This window comes from Quercus suber, unplaced genomic scaffold, assembly GCF_002906115.3.
Source record: "Quercus suber isolate HL8 unplaced genomic scaffold, Cork oak 2.0 scaffold_412, whole genome shotgun sequence".
Classification (NCBI taxonomy): domain Eukaryota; kingdom Viridiplantae; phylum Streptophyta; class Magnoliopsida; order Fagales; family Fagaceae; genus Quercus; species Quercus suber.
The window spans coordinates 494,550-518,201 of record NW_027069863.1 but is presented as its reverse complement, the minus strand read 5'-3'; the positions used below and the strand labels follow the sequence as shown (position 1 = coordinate 518,201).

The following is a 23,652-nucleotide window of genomic DNA, read 5'->3' as shown; positions in this document are numbered from 1 at the left end:
GTTAAATTATCATTTTTAATTATAAATTGTATTTTGATAGTTAAATTCAATATATATTATTTGATTAATATTTAAATATAAAAAAGGTCCCACTTAAAATTTTCGCCTGAGGCCCTCAAAGTTATTGAGCCGACCCTAAACTTATCCTGTGTCAAATATTTTTACTTTTAGTATATCATATGCCAATGGTAAAATTATATAATAATCGATTATTTAGTTTAATTATTATTATCAAAATATTTACAAAAAGGATTATTATTTAAATTTTTGTACCCAAATTATTTAATATACTAATCATATTATACTAGCCTCATCACATGTGCTTTGCGCGTACGATGAGGTTTTTTTTTTTTTTTGATATATAGTATCACAATTGTTCTTTCATCACAATTTGAAAAAATAGATAGGATTTTTTCTTTTCTGAAGAGAATAGGATTCCTTTTTCAATTAGAAGCTTTTGCGTGTTTATCCAAATCCAATTGATGATGTAATAGTTATAAAAAAAATGATAATGTAATAAATCCAAAAAACTAAAAATAAATAATGCAATAGTTTAAAAAAGAAACTTGGGATAATTTAGTCTGACACTTTTTATTTTATTTTATATTTTTAACTTGGGATAGTTTTTCCTTATTTTATGGGAGGGGTAGTTATTTTCTTTCAAACGTTGGTTGTGGGAAGTTTTTTTTTTTTTTTTTTTTTTTTTTTTTTTTTTTTTTTTTTTTTTTTGGGGTGGGGGGTGGGGTGGGAAGAAAAGTGGGGAATTAATAACCAGTAGTTTTTTTTTTCTTTTAATTTTTATCTATTTACGTTTTTAACCTCATTTCTTATTTTTAGAAATAATGATAAATTAATTAAATTAGGGGTATTTTTGATAGTGAAAAATGCAGTAACTAACTTTTTGAATTCTCTTAATATATAGAGATAAATTGGGCCTTAAAAATCATGGCCCCAATTTGTGGAGACCTGACTTAATTGCCATGTATACTAATTTTAATAATAATAATACTTTTTTTTTAAAAAAAATTTTGTCATCTGTATCATTTTTCTTCATAGAATTCAACTTCAAAAAAAAAAAAAAAATTCATAGAATTTAATGTTTTCAGCATTAATGTTTTCTGGAAAATGGTTCATTTTCCAAAGAACATTTTCTAAAAAACTGTATCATTTTCTAGTGTTTGGTAACAATCTTTAAAATGAGCTTGAGAATGTTTTCTGATGTTTGGTATGCAATTTTTTTTTAAAAAAATATTTCTTGTATAATTTAAAACATGTATATTCTGTAAACTAACTAATGTAATCATTATAAATAATAATAATAATAATAAAAAGAATGAATTTGGTTTTCATACTAAAAGTTTGACAATAGATATAATCAAAATTAATTAGTTGTCAAATTTTCATGATCTCTACTGCTCATCTTGCTCATATGTATAGATAGTGTTAGGACATATGTGAATTATGTTAGGAACATATGTCAATATAGAATTGGTTAATCCTTCGACAAAACGCACTTTACTTGTAATTGGGTAGATCTAGGATGTGTTTAATACTTCAAGGAACAAGGTTTCAAGTTCAAGTGTTAAAGCCATACAAGTCTGTCCAAGAATCAAGTGAAAAAAGTGCTAGATTTTAAAGCTCAATAGCTAGTATCTATCGAGGTTTAAAAGGTTGTTTAAGCTCAATGCTCGACAGCTGCTCGATAGATAGGGTATCCATCGAGGTTTAAGAAAATCAGATTTTCAGTTCTAATTTCCATCCAATCTGTGTATAAATGTTTGGACTTTCTTTTCTCACAACCTTAAACATATATAATGATTATTTTAAGGGTCGTCATAGCTGATGCATCTCAATGCAAAAGTTTTTCATAAACATATTATGAACTGGAGACATATGTCCTAGTTTATCTTTCTTTTCAAGAAATTGCTATGTTTGTACACTGTAGGGTTTTGTAACCAAGGAGTTTCGTAATCTTCATCGTATGATGAACTGAAGAACTTTGCAACTAATATCTTTCTCAAGTTTGTGTGTAAGCCACATACTAGGATCCGCACATCGAATTGGTTAGTCATGTACTGGGAGCCGTGCATTGAAAGAATAGATTGTTACTACAAAACAAGTCCAAATGGATATTGGGGAAAGGATTCAAGTGTAGGTTGGTAGAAAGTACTGGGATTGCTTTACTTGTAATCGTTTGTTGTGATAATAGTGAATTCTCGAGAGTGGTGACTTTAAAATCACTCGGTGGGGTTTTTGCCTTGGAGGTTTTCTCTATTTGTAAAGAAATTACCATGTCAACTTTATTTTCCGCTGCATATTAACTTAGTTGGTGATTTTTTTTTTTTTTTTTTTTGGTGTTACCACGCATATTGCATGCTAATTGAATTAATTAGTTAACTTGACTAATTAATTGGTTAATTCATCATAAGGGGTCAATAAATTTTTGGCCTATCAAGTGATATTAGAGCAGGCACACTCTGATTAGGTTTTAAGCTTTGCTATGTGATCCATTGACCCTTGTTTGTCATGAATAGAGGACAGTCTCTTATTACACCTCCTTTATTTGATGACATTAATTATGCATACTGGAAAATACGCATGAGAGTTTTCTTGTAGTCATTAGATGAAAAGATGTGCAAGCTATGGAGATAAGCTAGACCAAGCCAAAGGAAGTGCCGGCCGATTGGGATGATGTTAAGATCAAGGCGGCAAATTTCAACAGCAGGGCATTGAATGCGTTATTTAGTGCGGTCACGAATGAGGAGTTCAAGAAGATATCATTTACTGGAACTGTTAAAGAAGCATGTCCTCCAGACAACTTATAAAGGAACTAAGGCTGTCAAAGATTCAAAGCTTTAGAGGCTTGCTACAAGTTTCGAAGAGATTAAGATGGAGGAGGATGAGTCATTCGATGAGTTCTATGCCAAGTTCAAGGACATAGTGAACTCAGTCTTTAATCTTGGGGAAACCATTCTCGAACCTAAGATTGTTTGAAAGGTGCTTAGATCTCTACCTGAGAGATTTCATGCCAAGATCATTGTGATTGAGAAATCAAAGGATATTGGTAAAATTCCTTTGACAGATCTGGTTGGTAATCTGTAGACCTATGAGTTGGGTTTGACAAGGATAGGGAAATCTAGTAAGGGAGAGAGCATGGCATTAAAGGCCAAGAGCAGTGACATTGATGTGTCTTCAGATGATGAAGATTCTAAGATGAAATCTTATATCACCTGACAATTCAAAAAATTTATGAAGAATGCCAATGCCAAAAGATTTGACAAAGACCGCAAGCAGTCTAGTTCATCTTAGTTCAAGAACCAAGACAAAAGAAAGAAGGATACTAGGGATGATAGTCAGTACACTATTTCCTCAGGACTAAAGTGCTTTAGGTGTTAAGGCTTCGGTCACATGAAACAAGAGTGCCCTACGTATTTCAAGACCATTAGGAAGAGTAAGGCACTTGCTGCTACTTTGAGTGACACTGAGCCTGAGGATGATTTTGATAATAAGGATAATGGAATCCTAAATGCCTTCACTACCACTGTAAATCCTATTAAGGGGATTGTTGAAGATGTGGATGATGAAGAGGACTTGGTGGATTCTAAGTTCAAGAAAATGGATGATCAAGATGATATCCATACAGCCTATGAAAGTTGTATAAGGTTTTTGAGAAACATGAAAAACTATATAGGTTGGCTACCAAGAAGCTGAGTGATTTGGAACTTGATCAAGAAGAACTTTCCACAAAGTTTGATGAAGCCAATCAAACCATTGGAGCATTGCAGTTTGAGAATAATTTCTTGGCTGAGAAGACCAAAAAGCTTAAGGCAAAACTGTTCCAAGTCAGAGCTCAGTTGGAAAGAACTTCAAGTGCAAAACTTGACGAGATGCTCAGCATTCAAAAATTTGTTTCTGATCGAACCGACTTAGGGTATGATTTCTCTTCTCCTAGTATTGCTTTTACTAGTACTACTATTTTTGTTTCTCCTACTAATAATGTTGAATCTGAGAACAATAATGTGAAAACTGTTGTAATTAGTGAGAACATAGACAAGAGTAAATCTATTTTAGGAGCACCCCCTAAGCTAGATAAGAAAGAGACTAAAATCCATACGGCTAAGAAGAGAAACACTTAAAAGCCTAAATAAAAGAAGTCGCATTTCTATCATCACTGTGGAGCTACGAGACATACTTGACCTAATTGCTACAAGTGATTAGCCATTCAACAGAGCAACAACATGAACTTATCAGGAAACCAGAATCAGTTTCCATCCTTTTTTGCTCCTCTTGGAGATCTACTCAAAGCCCTCATGTTCTTTTCGAACTTGAATGATTTCAATTCTTCCCTCTTACTGACAGATTAAAGGTTTGCTAAATGAAAATGGTCTTCCAAGATGTGGAAGGAAAAAGGCTACAAATGATTTAGTTACTTTTTCTCTCTCTCCCCTTCTTGTTTTTGTTTTTGCATTACTTGTATGTGTTTACTTTCATGTTTTGAGTCGGTCTAGTTTTATGCATTGCTTTGTTTAACATGTTTTTGTTTGATTATTTTCAGTTTTGTTTTATTTTATTTTTTATAAAAAAATTTGAAAAATAAAAAAAAATACAAAAACAGTGTATGTTTTGTGTATATTGGTACTTGTGTACCTTGGATGACCATTGAAATAAAGTTTTCTAAACTTTGTATCTTTTGTAGCTTAAATGAGTATCTCGATGCACAACTAAGTAAGTGAGCTTTGTGGCTTGTGTTTGTGACGAGCAAGATTAAGTAATCTCTTGTACTTAACACTCGTATCACTCTTTTTGACAGGAAGGACTAGAAAATCTTAAGAGAAAAGCATAAATAACAATCTCATCATTGTTGCCCACCAATCATGAAATGACATCTATATGCTTTGGCATGGCAAAAGTGCAATGTCAAATGCTTAACATCATTGGGTATTTCTTTTGTCTTTCCTATATACCCATGCATAGTTTGCTTAAAAGAAAAAAAAAATATGTAAAGAAAAATAAAAGTAAAAAGAATCAAAATGCTTCATATATGATTGCAAGCATGTCTTCTAGGAGATGTGGGAGTTATAGGATATATCTCGAAGGTGATAATCTCCATCAAATAGTTATAACTGTGTGTGAGTTAAAGTGATTTTCTCAAATCGTCATAACATGTAGATATTTATGCAATCTTACGATATTTTTCACACACAACACGCAATATTCTTTGCTACTTTTGATACATATGCAGGTATAATGTGATTTGGCCATCACAAGGAATACATGTGTTAATGTATACTCACTAAACTGTCTTAACTTATTTTTGAAATATAAAATTGATTAGACTTATTTTGTGTGTGTGTGTGTGTGTGTGTGTGTGTGTGTGTGTGTGTGTGTGTGTGTGTGTGTGTGTTTTGGATCTAAATGCTTGACATTTTTCTTGTTAAGAGATGTTTTTGAGAGTTTAAAATGTTGTTTGGATCTTTGGTTGAGTAGTATGTTTGATTACATTCATGTCTGTATTTTTCTCTTCTTTGAAAAACTGTTTTTAAGCAATCTCGATAGCTTCTCGATACCTAGGGTATCTATCGAACCTCTTGAGCTTCTTTCTCGATAGCTGTTATAGCAAACTCGATCTATCGAGATTCTTAAGATTCAATCTTGATAGTTTCTCGACAGCTACTCGATCTATCGAGGAAGTTTCTGTATGCTCGATAGCTTCTTAATCCATCGAGCCCCTTTTGTTGTGGACCTCTTAATAGCTGCTTGATAGCTCCTCGATAGCTATTTCTCGCATTTTTAATTTTTGACAGCTCTTGACACCTCTTGATCCATTGAGAAACTAGGATTTCTATATATAGGGTCCGCGCAATTTTTTCTTCATTTCTCCCCGATCTCTTTTGACAGTTTTTGTCTCCTCACCTCCCCAAACTCTTCTCAATCACTCCAAACCTCTTTCCCAAGTGTTTTTCGGCCTCAAGATCATTTCTTCATCTGGTATGATATTGTTTTCTCTATTCTTATCATGCATTTCATTTATTTTTACCTAACTTTTGGGATTTTTTGAAAAATTTGGGGTTTTTCAAAATTGATGAGTTTTCCACAAATTTCTGTGTTGGTTTTTGTCTAAATGATTTCAAATGTTCATGCATTGCATTACATTTGCATTTTAACTATATTTTCATGCATTATAGATGTGTGCTATATATGTTGAATTGTTGTGTGCTGTTAGGTTTGGATTGGGCTAAACCCATGATGCTTTTAATGTTGCATATCACATGTTCATGCATTTTTATGCATACGTACCTTCATTTCTTCATATTCTTATATTGATTTGTTTGGTGCTTTTCTGCATGTCTCTCTTTCTTTCTCTCTCTTTCTTGCGTTAGTTTGCTCTATGGCACCTAAATGCAAAACTACTCTGTCCCCGAACCCTCTTCGTTCTGAGGCGTCTTCTTCTTCTTCTTCCCCCTTTGATCCTACTCCATCTCATGTCAGATTCTATGATGATAAAGCCTGTAAGGACTTTTTGGAGAACTTCTCACAACGAGGCATTCATTCGGAATGCCAAGTCGTTCTATCGAATTTTTTTGATATTGACCTTCCTATTATCATCTACAGTAGGGGTTGAGAGTTACTGTGTGGCATCCTGATTACTTGTCCTTCCGTGATCATACAGGAGCTTTACTCCAATGTGCATGGATTCGATATTTTAGTATCTCATTTTGCCACTCGCATTCAAGGTATGCGCATTGTAGTCACTCTGGATATTGTATCTGAGGTGTTACATGTTCCTAGGGTAGCGCATCCTGACTACCCTGGCTACGATTTTTTAAGGACTGTGTCCAAAGACAAACTCTTGTCTTTTTTCTATGAGACACCTTCTTCTTGGGGTGATCGTCAAAACACCCATTGCTTGAGTTTTGCAAAAGGTCTGAGATTCCTTAACATGGTGATGACATTTGTTCTCCATCCGTTGTCTCACTATAACTCTATCACAGAGCTTCATGCTTGATTTTTGTTGTCCCTCCTTGAGAGGCTTGCCATTGATTTTCCCTCTCACTTCATTCTATCCCTTATAAATGTCTATAAGGATACGGCAACCCATGATAAACTCATTTTTCCTTCAGCTATCATGCGAATTCTTTGCCACTTTTTTGTCTCTTATCTTGAGTCTCCTCATTTTACAGTTATGTGTGCCACAGATGTTGCTACTGTCAGACGGAGCGAGGCCCAGCTTCAACTGAAGTGGCCACAGACAGAGACAGCGATTCCTCCAATTTCTTCTGCTCCTTCAACATCCGCACCTTCTTCATCTGCGGGTGGTGTGACCCTCGAGGTGGTCATGGTGCAGTTACAGCACATGGATGCTCACCTTGACACACTCAGTGATGAGTTGTGTCAGGTGAATACCCGTGTCGGCCGTATTACTCGATGACAGGCTCGCCTTGGTGGCTTCGTAGAGTCTCCCTCTACTAGAGGCATTTGAGGACAAGGATGACGATGGTGACTACGACGACGATGATAATGATGAGGATGAGGATGCTAGCTTGCCTAATGACGATGAGATGACTGCTTGAGTTACTTACCCTTTTTCATTTGTGACAAAAAGGGAGAGTAGTCATGTACATAGGGGGAGAGTTAGTATAGGAGATTTTTGTTAGGAGGAGTGTGTTTTTTTTAGGGACTTATGTATTTTTTTTCTTTTCTTCTTTTATAGACACATTGTTCTTACTTTGTGATAGCAAACCTTGTACTTATAATATTATATATATATATATATATATATGATAAGGTTGTTATTATAGTTCTTTCACCTGTCTTTACATATGTTGTTTCTTTTATTTATTTATGCACATGCTTCTTATTAATTGTATGCAATATTTTATTTCTGTTTCACACTAAGATGCTAGGATGAGTTTTGTTTAAAGTGTTTCAGAAATACAAGTTGTCAAAGTCTTCTAGCCATAAACTCTCTTTTTGCAAAGTTTTTCAAGAGTTTGTGTTAGAATAGATTTTATTGTATTAAACAAGTGAGTATGAGTTAAGTGATTTATGGCTTCTCTCATATGTTCATTTGTTTGTTGTGATTTTGTCACGGATTGCCAAAGGGGGAGATTATTAGGACATATGTGAATTACGTTAGAAACATATGCCAATATAGAATTGGCCAATCCTTTGATAAAACGCATTTTACTTATAATTAGGTAGATTTAGGATGTGTTTAATGCTTCAAATAACAAGGTTTTAAGTTCAAGTGTTAAAGCCATTAAGTCTGTCCAAGAATCAAGTGAAGAAGTGTTGAATTTTAAAACTCGACAGCTAGTATCAATCAAGGTTTAAAAGGCTGTTTAAGCTTGATGCTTGAAAGCTGCTCGATAGATAGGATATCTATTGAGGTTTAAGAAAATCAGATTTTCAGTTTTGATTTTCATCCAATCCGTGTATAAATGTTTGGGATTTCTTTTCTTGCAACACTAAATATATAAGGATTGTTTTAAAAGCCGTCATAGCTAATGCATCTCAATGCAAAAGTTTTTCACAAGGATATTGTGAACTGGAGACATATGCCCCAGTTCATCTTTCTCTTCAAGAAACTTCTGTGTTTATACACCGTAAGGTTTTGTAACCTAGGAGTTTCGTGATCTTCATCATGTAATGACTTGAAAAACTTTGCAGCCAACATTTTTCTCAAGTTGGTGTGTAAGCCACGTACTAGGATTTGCGCATTGAATTGGTTAGTCACGTACAGGGAGTCGTGCATTGAAAGGAGAGATTATCACTACAGAACAAATCTAATTGGGTTTAGGGGTAAGGGTTCAACTGTAGGTTGGTATAAGGTATTGAGATTCCTTTACTTGTAACCGGTTGTTGTGATAATAGTGAATTCTCAAGAGTGGTGACCTTAAAATCACCCAGTGGGGTTTTTGCCTTAGAAGTTTTCTCCATTCGTAAACAAATCACCGTGTCAACTTTATTTTCAGCTGCATATTAACTTTGGTGATTTGTTTGTGCTACTACGCATATTGCATGCTAATTGAATTAATTAATTAACTTGACTAATTAATTAGTTAATTCATCACAAGGGGTTAATACATTCTTGGCCTATCGGACAGTAACGTACACACACACACGCACACATATCAACCATTTGTCTACATATATATATATATATATATATCTAACAGGGGAATACATTTTCAATAAGTATAAATAATAATAATTTTTAATTGTCTACTCTTTTTGTTGGTATACTAATTGTCTACTATGGTCAACCACAAGTCTTCAATATAACTCTAAATTATGTATTTACATAATGTACTGTATAATATATCATCACTGCATAGTATCTGCCAACAAAAAAAGTTTTGCCAACAAATGCAATTCTCCTAAACAATTATCATTCATTATATAATAATATTATTAGTCCACGGTAAATATTGTCCCATGTAAAAGCAATTTAGAGCAATATAGGTTCTATGTTTAAAATTGTCATCTTTTACTTCATTCTTTCTTTCTTCTTCTTCTTTTTATTTTTATTTTTATTTTTATTTTTTGCACTTTATGTACGACAAAGAAGTAACTTCTGCCTGGAATCCATCAAACTGAAAATTTCTTAGAGAAAAAGAAAACCGAGCTTGAAATTCAAAGCAAAGAATTGGGATTTCGGTAGAGAGGAATGAAATAATTACCAGTGCAAATTTGTTTTCCCTTGCAAGTCAAAGCTATTGACCGATCAGTGAAGGGAAAAAAAATCTAATCAGAGAATTGTGTTACAAAAGGGAAGAGAAACATGGAGAAAAGAGAGAAGAGAGACAGTTAGAGAGAGAGATATCTATGGGAAGAGGAGAGACCAGAGTTAGTGATAGTGAGGGTATGAGGAGAGAAAAAGTAAAGGGAAGAGAGAAAAAGTGAGAAAACTTACCATAAGAGAGAGCAGGCACCAGAAAATTATGTTTCCCATGGCTATAGACAAAGATAATATTTATAGGAGATGCAACGTGTGAGAGAGAGATTGTTTTCCAAAAAGAAATTTAGGAAAACAACCTATAGAAAATAAGCCTTATTTTTATTAGGGTTTTCCGTTAACCAAAAATAGTTTTTTATTAACCAGTTTTTTTTTTTTTGTGCTACCAAACACTAGAAAATGTGAAAAACTATCTTTACAGAAGGTTTTCTAACGAAACAAACAGAGCGTTAATCCTACTTTCCATTGGTGCCTCACCTTATCTCAAATGATATAGCTAATTTGTGTGAAATGAAAACCTAACTATGAAAAATTAAAAAAAAAAAAAAAATGGTTTGCAAACCAATCTCTAATGATCAGGCTATTTGATTCGAATGGCCTAGAACCGCACTATTTCTTCTACACTTGTTATAATTGTGAAAGTATTGGCCTTCTTCATAAAATGCGATTTGCATATTACTAAAAAGGATTTATATTATATACTTTAAATAATTGTATTATAATTTCAGGTTTTGATAAGGACAAAATTGGGCTACAAACTTGGTTGTAACCTAAGACTACAACTCCATTTAATATCTTTTTATTGGATGTGAATTTTGACAAATCCATCATTAGGTTACATTTTCTTCTTATATCCTTCATACTTACAAAATTTTCAAAAGATCAAAGATCAATAAATATATTATCAATCAAATGTTTAAATTTCAAGTTTTTGTAGTTTAAAATTATACATAAAAAATAAGTTTTTGCATGAAATAGTAAATAACATCTAATTCACATGATTTTTTTTTTGAGTAAACAGTAATACTTATTAGAACACACACGAAAATAGTAATATAAGTATTCTTAATTCTTGTATTAAGAATATAAAAAATATGCAATCTAATAGTTAGGTTTTCAAAATATGTAGTACTCATGTTAATTTTTTTAAGTGAGAATTGTAATTTTAGGCTATAATTAAGTTTGTGGTCAAACTTTATTATTTAATAAACACATGGACTTGCACGATGTGCCTTGGTCATAATACTTTAAATTATTATTTAATTTGTATAATATAATATAAAACAATATTCTTTTTCATATAATTATTAACATGAGAGCAGGCAGTTTTCTGATCTGGCTCTTTGAAATTTAGTTATATGTTTCTATATTTCTTAAAAGATCTAACAGCCATGATTACTTGGATTAAGGTAAGGTCCTTTGATCATTCAACATACTTTAGATGCATTTCTACTGCTAAACTTGCTTTTCTTTATGTTTTTATTGAGCAAGTAAACAAAAGAAAAATGTTTTAAGGCATCAGCTTGTGTTGTCTAAAATCTAAATGTATTGTATGTTTATTCAAATAGATTCGTCTTTAACAAAAGGCCAAGGTGGACAATTTATAGTCATTTGGATTTAGGACTACATGCCAATAAATAATTAAATAATTTTTTTTCTTAAAATATGTTAGTGTATACGTTAGCTAGTCTAGCTCATTGGGTTTGGGCCTAGTGTATTGTATTTATAGTATACTCATATTAGTTGTATTTCATACATCTTGTGCCTATATAATACATACATACTATAGAGTTTATTCTCAGCCTCTTTGTCTTTATATTCTTAACAAAATAAAATATTTGATTAACCCTCATATAACTTGTAGTTTGTCACTTGACTTGTATCCTTAAATGTACTATAAGAAATCTGCTATTTTGTGATGGCCAAAGTTCGTTGCTAAAACATATAAGTCTCCCTTACCCACTTACAATATATCGCCCAAAATATATATATATATATATACACACACATACACACGGATATCTTAAAATTGGAGGATTAAAAATATATACTTTAATTATATGATAAAAGAGAATAACCCAAAATGAGTAAACAAAATAAAATTTTTAAATAAGTGAATGTGAAAGCAAAGCATGTCAATAAAGTGAAACACATTTTTAACCTCTTTCTTGCGTGTGATCATGGTGCCTCTGGCAAGGCACACGAACCCACTACTACCACATGCATCACAATGCAGTGACAACCCGCATGAAACACATTTTTAACCTCTTTCTTGCTTGAACAATCGGGTTGTCACTGCATTGTGATGCATGTGGTAGTAGTGGGTTCGTGTGCCTTGCCAGAGGCATCATGATCACACGCAAGAAAAACGAAAAACAAAAAAAAGTTGTACTGTACTTTTCCAACCTCCTAAACGAAAAGTCCTAGCTAAATGAATTTACACCAAAAAAAAGAAAAAAAAGTGCTTGTTTCTTGCTTAATATTTCATTTCCTATTAATTCTCCGCCTTGTACACAACCTTCATGCCCTTATACAACTCACATTCCTCCTGAAAAAATAAAAAACACATTCTCTTCAATATATAGCTACCAAAGTCATGGCATACTTGTTAGATAAAAAGCTATCCGCAGTGTTTGAAGTCTTGTTAAGAATTGCAATTGCATTGGTTCCCTTATCCCATTTTGCTGCGTTTGCTTTAGCTAACTCCACAACTTCTTTGGTGGCTGCTGCTGCTGGAGACGTAGGAAAGGAATGGAAGGAGGCAGAAGCTCTTCTTAATTGGAGAGCTAGTCTTGACAACCAAAGCCAAACTCTCCTATCTTCTTGGGGTGAAGGCAGCCCCTGCAAATGGGTTGGAATTCGCTGCGATGAGGCAGGAAGTCTCACCGGTCTAAACCTTTCGAGTTTTGGTTTGATAGGTACGCTTTCCAACCTCAGTTTCTCATCCTTTCCCGACCTCATCGCCATTGATCTATCGAGGAATTCTCTTTATGGAAATATTCCTGACCAAATTGGTAACATTTCCAAACTCACCCTTCTCAACTTGGCTCACAATGATCTTTCCGAAACTATTACTTCAAGCATTGGTAGACTTTCTAGACTCTCCTATCTTGATTTTTCTAGCAATCAGCTTTCTGGAAGAATTCCATCCGAGATAGGCCTATTGAGGGCTCTACTTTCCCTTGCATTGGACACAAATAGTCTCACAGGATCCATTCCTACTTCTATAGGAAACTTGGGTAAATTGTATGAGCTTGACCTTTTCGACAACAAACTTTCTGGTTCAATTCCAACCACTATTGGAAACTTGACTAAGCTCATCGATTTGAAATTGATGGTGAACAAACTAAGTGGTTCCATTCCACCTGAAATTAATAATCTGACTAATTTGAGAAATTTGGTACTAGGTAGCAACGAATTTACCGGCCATTTATCTCAATATATATGTCATGCTGGATCACTTGTACATTTTTCCATAAGCAATAACCATTTTACAGGTCCTATCCCAAAAGGTTTGAAAAACTGCACTACTCTAATCAGGATTAGGCTTGATGGAAACCAACTAGTGGGAAATATAACTGAGGATTTCAGCATTTACCGGAACTTGATCTACATGGATTTGAGTTATAATAATCTTTATGGTGAGCTTTCATCAAAGTGGGGGCAGTGCCACAATTTGACAAGCCTGAAAGTCTCCAACAATAAAATTTCAGGCAATATACCTCCCGAGCTTAGTGGGGCAACTCAGCTAGTTGAGCTTGATCTCTCATCAAATCATCTAATGGGAAAGATTCCAGTGGAACTAAGGCGCCTAAAGTCATTGATCACACTTCTGTTGAGTGATAACCAAATTTCAGGTAAAATTCCTTCAGAAATTGGAATGCTATCTAGGATGAAAAATTTGAACCTAGCGGGAAACAATCTAAGTGGTTTGATTCCCAAAGAACTTGGGGATTGCTCAAATTTACTATTCTTAAATTTGAGTAGAAATATACTTGAGGGAAGTATTTTTTCTGAAATAGGTAGACTTAATTCTCTTGAAAATCTTGATCTGAGCATGAATGCCTTGATAGGAAAGATACCACCACAGCTTGGAGACTTGCCACGGTTAGAAATATTGAACATTTCTCACAATAATCTCTCTGGTTCCATCCCATCAACTTTTCATGATATTTCAAGCTTGACATCTATTGATATATCCTACAATGACCAAGAGGGTCCTATTCCCAACTTAAAAGCCTTTCGCGATGCTCCAAATGAAGCATTTCAAAATAACAAGGGCTTGTGCGGTAATGTCATTGGTTTGAAGGCCTGCCCACAAATGATTCATAATCCTTTACATAGAAAGGGTAACAATTATGTGATAATAATTTTAGTCCCTCTTTTGGGCACTTTGTTTCTTATATTTATCACATTTCAAGTTTCACATAAATGTAGCCAAAGAGTGATGAAGATAGAAAACAAGCTAACAAGCACACAAAATGATGATCTTTTTGCCATATGGAGCTTTGATGGGAAAATGGTGTACGAAAACATCATCGAAGCCACAGAGGAATTTAGTTCCAAATATTGCATTGGACTAGGAGGGTCCGGAAGTGTTTACAAAGTTGAGTTGCCAACAAGTCAAGTCGTTGCTGTGAAGAAACTTCACTCACTCCCTAGTGGTGAGACATTCAATCAAAAAGCCTTCATAAGTGAAATTCATGCCTTAACAGAAATAAGACATCGGAATATTGTAAAGTTATATGGTTTTTGTGCACATCCACGCCACTCACTTTTGGTTTATGAGTTTTTGGAAGGAGGAAGTTTGTTACAGTTACTAAAAAATGAGGAACGAGCAAAAGCATTTGAGTGGATTAAGAGAGTGAATGTTATCAAAGGTGTGGCAAATGCTTTATCCTATATGCACCATGATTGCTCAACTCCTATCATTCATCGTGATATATCAAGTAAGAATGTTTTACTAGATATAGAGTATGAGGCTCATATATCTGACTTTGGCATTGCTAGACTTTTGAAGCCCGATTCTTCCAACTGGACTACACTTGCTGGCCCTATGGATACATGGCTCCAGGTTAGTCACTTTTTGTTATCTATGATCTAACTATAACAATTTGTGATAAATATTTTTTTACATCATAGAAATTGGTATTTTGTAATCACAGATTTATGTTTAGTGTGATTTGAAATTCTTCCCAATCAAACCAACAAGATATTAAGAATTTTCTACTTATCCTTCCAATTTGTTAAATCTAGTTTAGCTCAGGTCAAATGATGGTTGAAGTCATTAACCAAGGAAGTTTCATATGATTGAAAATTTACAAGATTTAACTAGATATCGTTGAATCAAATAAAAATCATTTGTCTCATCCTTAAGTAAAAGATTGTATAAATAGTAAAAATGGATATATATATATATATATATTGGTTACGGAAATATTAAAAATGGATTGAGTAATTAGAGTCCTGTGATTTGAACAATAAATTAATGTATGAAGAGCAGTTGATTTTTGATGCCTAAATTAAGATATTCTTAAAACAATTTTGATTTTTTGTTTTTGTTTTTGTTTTTTTGTTTTGTTTTTGTTTTTGTTTTTTTTTGTTTTGTTTTTTTTTTTGTTTTGTTTTTTTTTTTTTTTTAAAGGTGTTACCATGACTCTTTTTTTTTTTTTTAATTTTATTTTATTTTATTTTATTTTTATATATATATGACAGAGCTTGCATACACAATGGAAATTAATACAAAGTGTGATGTTTATGGTTTTGGAGTGTTGACTTTAGAAATAATCATGGGAAAGCATCCAGGAGATCTCATCTTATCTCTATCACCATCAGCAACATTTACAACCCATAATATGCCACTGAATGATTTGTTGGACAAACGCCTTTCACTTCCTACAAATGAAGTTGCAAGTGATTTGCTCCATATTGCAAATATTGCGATTGCTTGCTTGCACACTAGCGCACAATCTCGTCCAACAATGCAACAAGTTTCTCAAGAAATATCTACTCAGAAAGCACATTTGGTAAAGCCATTGCACATGATCACACTAGGTGAAGTGGTGACTGTATAATAGTGGGTTTTGTTCGATCCTTTTTGTTTTTGCATTGTCGCTTTTTTCGCAAGATTAATTGTAATGCAAGATAGCATACATACGGGGTTGAAACTTGAAAATTCCATCAATATAACATCATAAAGAATACTTCTTTCTAACGGAGTGAAGATTTGATGCTGTGTAGGCACGCAAAAGCTGATTTTCAAATACACAGACAACGCAACTCTTCTACAGACCTAATTTTACAAGAATTTTAGGCTAGTAGTCGGCAAGGGAAAAAGAAACTCCCTCTAAAACATTTCGTAGAATTAATTAGATTTCCCAATTATATATTATTCCGGCTAATTTTGTTAAAACATTACTAGATTGCCAAACCCAAATTTAACATAATAATTATTAATAAATACAAATATAAATGTAATAAATTTTTTTTTTTTTTTTGATACAAGATAGGATCTATTCTAGCTTAATCTAAGTGTATATATGTGTGAAGATTCCTCCTGGAGACTTGAACTCCGGTCTTTGCCCCCCACATCCTACAAACACTTATATTTATAAAATGACTATCGCACCAAGAACATGCGGTGGTAATATAAATGTAGTACTTAAAGACGCACTTTTCTTATTTAAACTTAATCCAACCGTAATATGACCTAATCAGGAGTTATAAACTTTAATCAGGATTCTAAATTTCATACTTAAGCATTCATTTTCACACAACAATGTTTAGAATACCAGAATCCCTAATTTGTAAAAAAATCCTAACCCTAGAATTGTAATTATTTAATAAATCCTTCAAGGCTCATGAAATTGGGCATTTAAATTATTAATTAGGGTTCTTAATTACATGTTTTTATGATCAATTTACAAAATTTATAATCAAAGAATAAAATCACAAGCTAAGCCTAAAACCTAACCCTAACCTTAATTTCTCTCAAATTCCTACCAGATCTCTATTAACTTAATGATTTGTATGCCGCATGAAAATTCCATCAAAGATATTTTAGTTTACTGACATTTGCCATACCAGTAGGCCTGGTACATGATCTCTTAGGAGGCAATCAAAGTGCCATAAATTCTTGAAGAAATCAAATTTCATGAAGTAAAATTCAGGTAAATTCCCCTGTTTCTGATAATTTCTTAATTGTAGATTATGAATTTATGCTTTTGTATGTAAAACTATGATAAAAACTATATAATGCTTTTGTGAAAATCAGACACCTTCCTCTGTTTCTAGAGATCTTATATTATCTAAGTGACCTCTTCATCCGTTTATCTTTATGAGGTTCTATGGATAATGATTAGAAGTTGGATTGAAGCTACAGTAAGCTCCCTCTCCTACAAAGATGAGCAAAACCAATTATATTTTGTTCATTATGCTTTAATTCTGTTCAGCTTGCTTCCGAAGAAAGTACACAATCATCATAATAATCATAATGGTTAATTCTAGGTACTACAATTGCCATACTATTATAATCTTGCTATTGAAGGTAGTCCATAATGATCATAATAATTACAAGGGTTAATCCTAGCTAGGTACTAGGATTGCTATGCTATCATATGCTTTCTGTTATCACAGGACCAAAAAAAAAAAAAAAAAAAAAGGTTCAATTTATATATGGTTTCACTGATTACCACGGATAATAAAAGATAGAATTGTCCCAACTTTTGCTTTTGCATTTGGAAATATTTGGTACGGGCATAAATGTTGAACTGACAGTGTGACACTGTATATTCTAAACAGTGCCTTTCAGTTTTGCATGAACTCAACAATATCATTATAGTTCTATTAACGGATGCATATATGAAATTTGTTAATATATTATTTTAAGAAAATTTTGATACTACTATAATATAAAATATAAAAAGATGTAAAAAAAATTATTTATTTATTTTTTTTCATAAGAAGTTTTTTAAAATATATCCAAATTTTTATGCATTATTTAATTAATTTTCTGGAATTTGTATGCATTATTGAATGCCAAAGAAAATAACTTCCCAGCTGGAGCTTCCAAATTATTAAGAACAACAACAGAATATATACGACACGGTTTGCAAGAGTCACGGGCAAGGCCCACGAGTTTACTTTTGTGTTAAATTATTTGAGCTTGTCGACATTTGTGGTGGGGCAGAAATGAACGTAACCAAATTCATAACTAGGAACTAGCCCTACAAAAGAAGGGAAGGAATAAGCTTAAAGTCCTCCAATCGAAAGATTACAAAAGGGAAGCTTGAATGACCAAGTTATCCTGAAAAGAAAAGCACAAAAGAAAGCGAAACTCTACTCAGTTTATTACTTTTCTATACTTTCGGCTAACCCGAAAGGTAAACAGGCTCTTATTGATAAAGCCTAAAGAGTATGTCCAAAGCTTGGGATATTTACAATAATTAATTTTAATTAAAACCACTGTCTATAATTATAAATCTCCTTATGTGAATTCAGAATTGACTATTAATTGAGTGCATTAAGCAAGTGAACATAGCATTAATGGAGAGCAAATTTTTGAGACGATTTGATTATGTTTTTTAGCGTCTGTTTGGCATAAATTTATTTTAACTTCTTAGTGATTACTTTTTGCTGAAAGTATATTACTTGTATTAAATTTGATAAGTGATGTTTTAAAAAATTGTATAAAAACAAAATAAACTAATAGTTACACAACAAAGTTGGTGTGAATTAAACACTTAATTGGTTGATGGGCAGGGTTAAAGCTAGTGCCTCAATTGCATTTTATATGAATTATGGTAAGTACAAGAGAAGAACAATATTCTGCATGGTACTTAAAGGAAGTAAGAAAACTTGTACAATTATAATTCGAAAAGCAAAATTAAGCTGACTAAGATATTCTTTGTCATCCAAAATAACTTGATCAACAATGTTTACAATGTTAGTTTCATTGTAATGAGAACACTAACGAGAAGCTAATTATTTAATATGTAACTGCCAAACATTCCTTTGCTTCCCTCTAAAGATATTCTTGCTTAAACAAAAACTTTCCTTTGTTCTATTCACAATTTCACCCCCTCCCCTAAATGCAATACCTATATATAGCTTCTTTTTTGACACTAATTTGATAAAACTCAGAAACCATGAACAATAACCACAAACTAATCGCCCTTATTGGGCTTCTTGTGCTCGAAATGGTTCAAAACTCAGTCGCTTCTGTTGTTTCTACAGGGGACTTCAATAAGGATTTCTTTGTTATATGGTCTCCTAGCCATGTAAACACTTCTTCTGATGGTCAAACAAGAAGCTTGAAGCTTGACCAAGAATCAGGTACCTTGAGAAATACATCTGTGCATGTTGAACTTGCAACTCCCTCTCAATTTTTTAGCTTCTCATTTTTGTTTTTTGAGTTTTGTCTAGGTTCTGGTTTTTCTTCGAACCAGATGTTTCTGTTTGGACAAATTGACATGCAAATCAAACTAGTACCAGGTGATTCGGCTGGCACTGTCGTGGCCTATTATGTATGTGACCTTTTTCTCCTCACATGTTGTGTTCTTCTATTGTATTATTGCTTTTCATGAATGCTTTTGCATTGTGTATTGCAGCTGACATCTGATCAACCTAACCGTGACGAGCTAGATTTTGAGTTCCTTGGAAATGTGGATGGAAAATCATATATCCTTCAAACAAATGTTTTTGCTGATGGCTTTGACAACCGTGAAGAAAGGATTAATCTATGGTTTGATCCAACAAAGGACTTCCACACGTATTCGATCCTGTGGAACCTTCACCAAATTGTGTAAGCCAGTTTATAAAGATTCACAATCATGGTTTTGCAGTATTTTCATATTAGAGCTAGCTTCATCTCCTTATTGAAATTTGATGGCAATACCAATATAAAAGTATTTTAATTTTTCTAAAAGACTTTAAACTAGTAGAAAACTAATCGTTGAAGATATATTTAGTTTTATTGATGATAAATACTATTTTTATCATATATGTGAAAAGTATTTGGAAATTTTAGGTTGGTGTAAATAACATCCGGACAGTACAAGTGAACACAACATGAACTTCTAAGTTTTGTTATTGCAAGCTTGAGAATTAATGGTCTTCAATTTGTTACAAAAGGGAAAAAAAGTTGTATCAATTTTGAAGAACTTTTTTTTTTGTTCCTCGTAGGTTCATGGTGGATTGGATTCCCATAAGAGTGTACAGAAACCATGCAGACAAGGGAGTTGGGTTTCCTAGGTGGCAACCTATGAGCATTAAAATCAGCCTATGGAATGGTGACAGCTGGGCAACAAATGGTGGCCGCGACAAAATTGATTGGTCCAAGGGCCCCTTCTTAGCTTCATTTGGGAACTACAAAATTGATGCCTGTGTTTGGAAAGGAAATGCAAGATTTTGTAGGGCAGATAGTTCTACCAATTGGTGGAACAAGGAAAGGTTTAGTAGCTTAACATCTACGCAAAAAAGGTATTTCAAATGGGTCAGAAAGTACCACTTGATTTATGATTATTGCCAAGATAACCAGAGATTCCAAGACAAACTTCCCAAGGAGTGTTCTCTTCCTAAGTATTGACCAAAAATGAGGCAAAGGCAAAGGCAAAGGCATACTTCTATTTGTAGCCTTTCCTACACGGCTTTTTTCTTGGCTGATTGGCTTCGCTTAGCTACGTGATGAACATACTTCGAGCTTACTTCATGTGGAGAGATTTTCTATTCTTTTACTTTATATCATTTATTAACTTAATAATCATATATATAATAAGTTTTATAGTTAAGTTCAATTTGTTAAAGTATCTCTATCCTTAGAAGTAAAGCAACCTTTTAGATGGATGAGGCTCGAGGTATATGATCTTAGAATCTCTAATAGTTCACCGGGTTTGATTAACAACTTGCAAATTAAAGGATATTTCAAAACCAAATGATGAGATCTCTAAACTTCTCCTATCATGAGTTAGACTAAACAATTTTCACTTCTAATCATTGAATTGTCTTCACCAGCACCCTTTAAGTACTCTCTTTGCACTCCTTTTATGGGCAGGAATACTCACCCCTTTTATGGACTTTCTAAAAATTTCAATTCAAAATGTCAATATTCAACCCCAAATAAGAAATCTGCAAAGCAAACAAATTTAGTCTCAAAATCAAAATTGCATGGTCAATCATTCTATCTGGAAAACAGCCAAATAATCTCAGGAAACAATGAGACAATAAATTCAATAAATCACAATGTAAAAACTAAGGAAAAACAAAGAGAGAACGATAAATATATATCCAAAAATGAATGCTCAAATTATATGGATAGCAAGTAATATGCACATTGTCACAATTATAATAATTCAAGATCTCATGTCCTGTGTCACATCCACAAATTGTTCCCACGAGTAGGGTCATTGAAAATAAATAATCATCAACCCATTATATCACAACATCTAACCACAACACCCCAACCTCCACATCACTAATTATATAATCCTTGAAAATACAAGTTTTGACTCCCAATCCCAATTGATTACGCTATGAGTAATCAATTATTTACAAATTATGCTAATTATGAGATCACAATTGTAATAGTCACAACCACTCAAGTACCAAATAGGAAAAGGAAGAAACAATCGATGATTCATAAAAGTGGTAACAAAGTGAAAAACCAATAGAAAATAACACCAAAGAAAAAACACCCGTTGGGCAATGCACCTCAAACAAGGAAATCAATTATATTAATTAATAGAAGTTACAATCTAGTTAAAGACACTTTTCCTAGACATTACAACTTGTAAATGAACTTACTAATGCGACCCATCATTTTCAGAAGGTCTGAACCCTTTGTATTTGGAACCTTCACAAACGGACCATCGGTGCTTATAACCAGAACCTCTAAGCAAATCCAAGGACCCTCTTTGAAGATTTGATCACCTCAATGATGCACTAGGTTGATAGACTCTGTTTTCAATCATGATCATCAATATGGGAGCAGCCTCGTTATCAATGTTGTCTTTCTGAACTCATGGATTGAACAAATTAGCTAGGTTTGGAATATTTATTTGTAAGGTGCATGACTGTAGTCTTTCTAATCCCCATGAATTCAAATTTATAATGTGCTTTATAGATGTTATGCAAGTAAGGTATTAAAACCAAGACTTTAGTTAAAATACTTAAAAGAGTTTCTGTTCACGATGATTGATGAAACTACTATTAAATAGCGATAAAAAAAAATCCTATTTTCATCGATTGAGATTTGAGATGCGCTTGAATGCTTTCGAAACCTAATGTTTGATCGATCAATATTCAATCTAAAGGCTGTCAAAACTATGATAAAATGTCTTCTTTGAGTTACATCATCACACTTTAATCTTGCACATTGTATAACATATTATAGACTAAATGATTATTTCATGGAATTTACAAATCTATTATAGGAAAGTAATATGAGATTAGGGGTCATAAGCATCAACGAGAATCTGTACAGAGAATCTCAATAATACATATTAGAATTTAACGAGAAGGAACATCAAAGTAGCTTCATGTTCATCAATGAATATAGAAAAAACAAATGGGATTAGTGTATAAATTCCCACTTACTCCAAGTACACACAACCACTTATACAAAAACCAAACCCGCTTTAATTTGTCTCCAAGGTCCTTAAAACCATTGCAGCACTCAATCTAGAAAATTCAACTTAAAATGTGTGAGTTGATTCGGTAAGGCGCAATAGTTCTCAATGATTCCCGGCAATCCCCAGTAGTGTTTGAGGTTAGGTTAGACATTGCAAGGTTGATTTAGGGTTGGTAACTATATAAGGCCATAAGGCCCAAAAAAAGGGTTTAAAGCCATTTACCTAAGTATCTAAGTTATATTACAGAAATTAAGGAGAAAAAAAAATCCAAGATTAAAAGTTAATAAAAATCTTAATTTTCATTTGAGTGTGTGTTTGGCAAAAATTAAAAAACCAGCTTATTTTACTATTCAGCTTATTTTTGTTACTATTCATAGGTCTCACTGCACTTTTTGATATTATTCATGAGTCCCACTATATTATTTCAGCTAACTTTTACTTTTATCTACAGTACTTTTAGCAAAAAGTTTTCAATTTCAGTAAAATAAGCAAATTTCAAACAAACCATAAGTATCTAAAAATATAATTTAAGATGAAGAATATTTAAATTTATTGGACATTAAATTCTATGGGTTGATGAGATGTAATTTTAATTGAGGTGCTAATCTTGTGATTAAGTCCACCATTCATATTGCTGGAAGTGTCCTAACATAATTGCATGCAGGGATGTTCTCCAAATTTGGTATCTCCTTTGAAGAGTTACCAAAATTTTCAAGGTTGACTCAAGATATGTTCTTCTAGCTGTTACAACATGAAGTTTGAGCTTATCCAATGATTTAGGCTAACAAAATTAAGTCAATTCTGTGTCTTAGGGGTAGTTTAATTTGACTTTCCACTCTAAAATTCATATTTGCACTCTCCTCCCACGCATGACCTATATATATAGCTTATCCCACCATATTCTTACCATTCTCATAGCACAATTTATATTAAAAAAAATCAAAATCACCATGAAGAATTGTCACAGACAAATCATCTTTATTGCCCTTGTTACCTTAAACTTGTTTAAAATTTCAGTAGCAACTCTTTTTTCAGGGAACTATAACCAGGATTTCATTATAGAATATCCCCCTAACCATGTTTATACTTCTCCCGATGGCCGATTTAGAACCTTGTCGCTTGACCATGATTCAGGTACTTGAAAAATATATTAAACACATTGAACTTGCAAATCCTTTCAATGTTTTTCTCTTAATTTCACTCTTGCGTTTCTTCTAGGTTCTGTTTTCACTTCGAAGGAGAAGCTTTTATTTGGACAATTCGACATGCAAATCAAACTAGGACCTG

At 33.1% G+C, this 23,652-nt stretch overlaps 2 protein-coding genes across 2 annotated transcripts; both read left to right on the top strand.

The window, feature by feature from the left end:
- Positions 1 to 12,335: 12,335 nt before the first annotated feature.
- Positions 12,336 to 15,813, top strand: LOC111986472 (MDIS1-interacting receptor like kinase 2-like). The gene is made up of 2 exons (XM_065761429.1): positions 12,336 to 14,813; positions 15,538 to 15,813. The coding sequence occupies exons 1-2, from the start codon at positions 12,336 to 12,338 to the stop codon at positions 15,811 to 15,813; spliced, it is 2,754 nt and encodes a 917-aa protein (XP_065617501.1).
- A 3,061-nt stretch (positions 15,814 to 18,874) lies between these two features.
- Positions 18,875 to 20,532, top strand: LOC111986457 (probable xyloglucan endotransglucosylase/hydrolase protein 10). The gene is made up of 4 exons (XM_024018094.2): positions 18,875 to 19,072; positions 19,163 to 19,263; positions 19,348 to 19,541; positions 19,922 to 20,532. The coding sequence occupies exons 1-4, from the start codon at positions 18,886 to 18,888 to the stop codon at positions 20,322 to 20,324; spliced, it is 885 nt and encodes a 294-aa protein (XP_023873862.1). The 5' UTR covers positions 18,875 to 18,885; the 3' UTR covers positions 20,325 to 20,532.
- Positions 20,533 to 23,652: the final 3,120 nt, after the last annotated feature.

Coding starts and splice junctions, on each gene's coding strand:
- LOC111986457 (XM_024018094.2), top strand. CDS start 18,886: ATGAACAATAACCACAAACTAATCGCCCTTATTGGGCTTCTTGTGCTC. Junction 19,264..19,347: donor GCACTGTCGTGGCCTATTAT/GTATGTGACCTT, acceptor TGTGTATTGCAG/CTGACATCTGATCAACCTAA. Junction 19,542..19,921: donor TGGAACCTTCACCAAATTGT/GTAAGCCAGTTT, acceptor TGTTCCTCGTAG/GTTCATGGTGGATTGGATTC.
- LOC111986472 (XM_065761429.1), top strand. CDS start 12,336: ATGGCATACTTGTTAGATAAAAAGCTATCCGCAGTGTTTGAAGTCTTG. Junction 14,814..15,537: donor CTATGGATACATGGCTCCAG/GTTAGTCACTTT, acceptor ATCATGGGAAAG/CATCCAGGAGATCTCATCTT.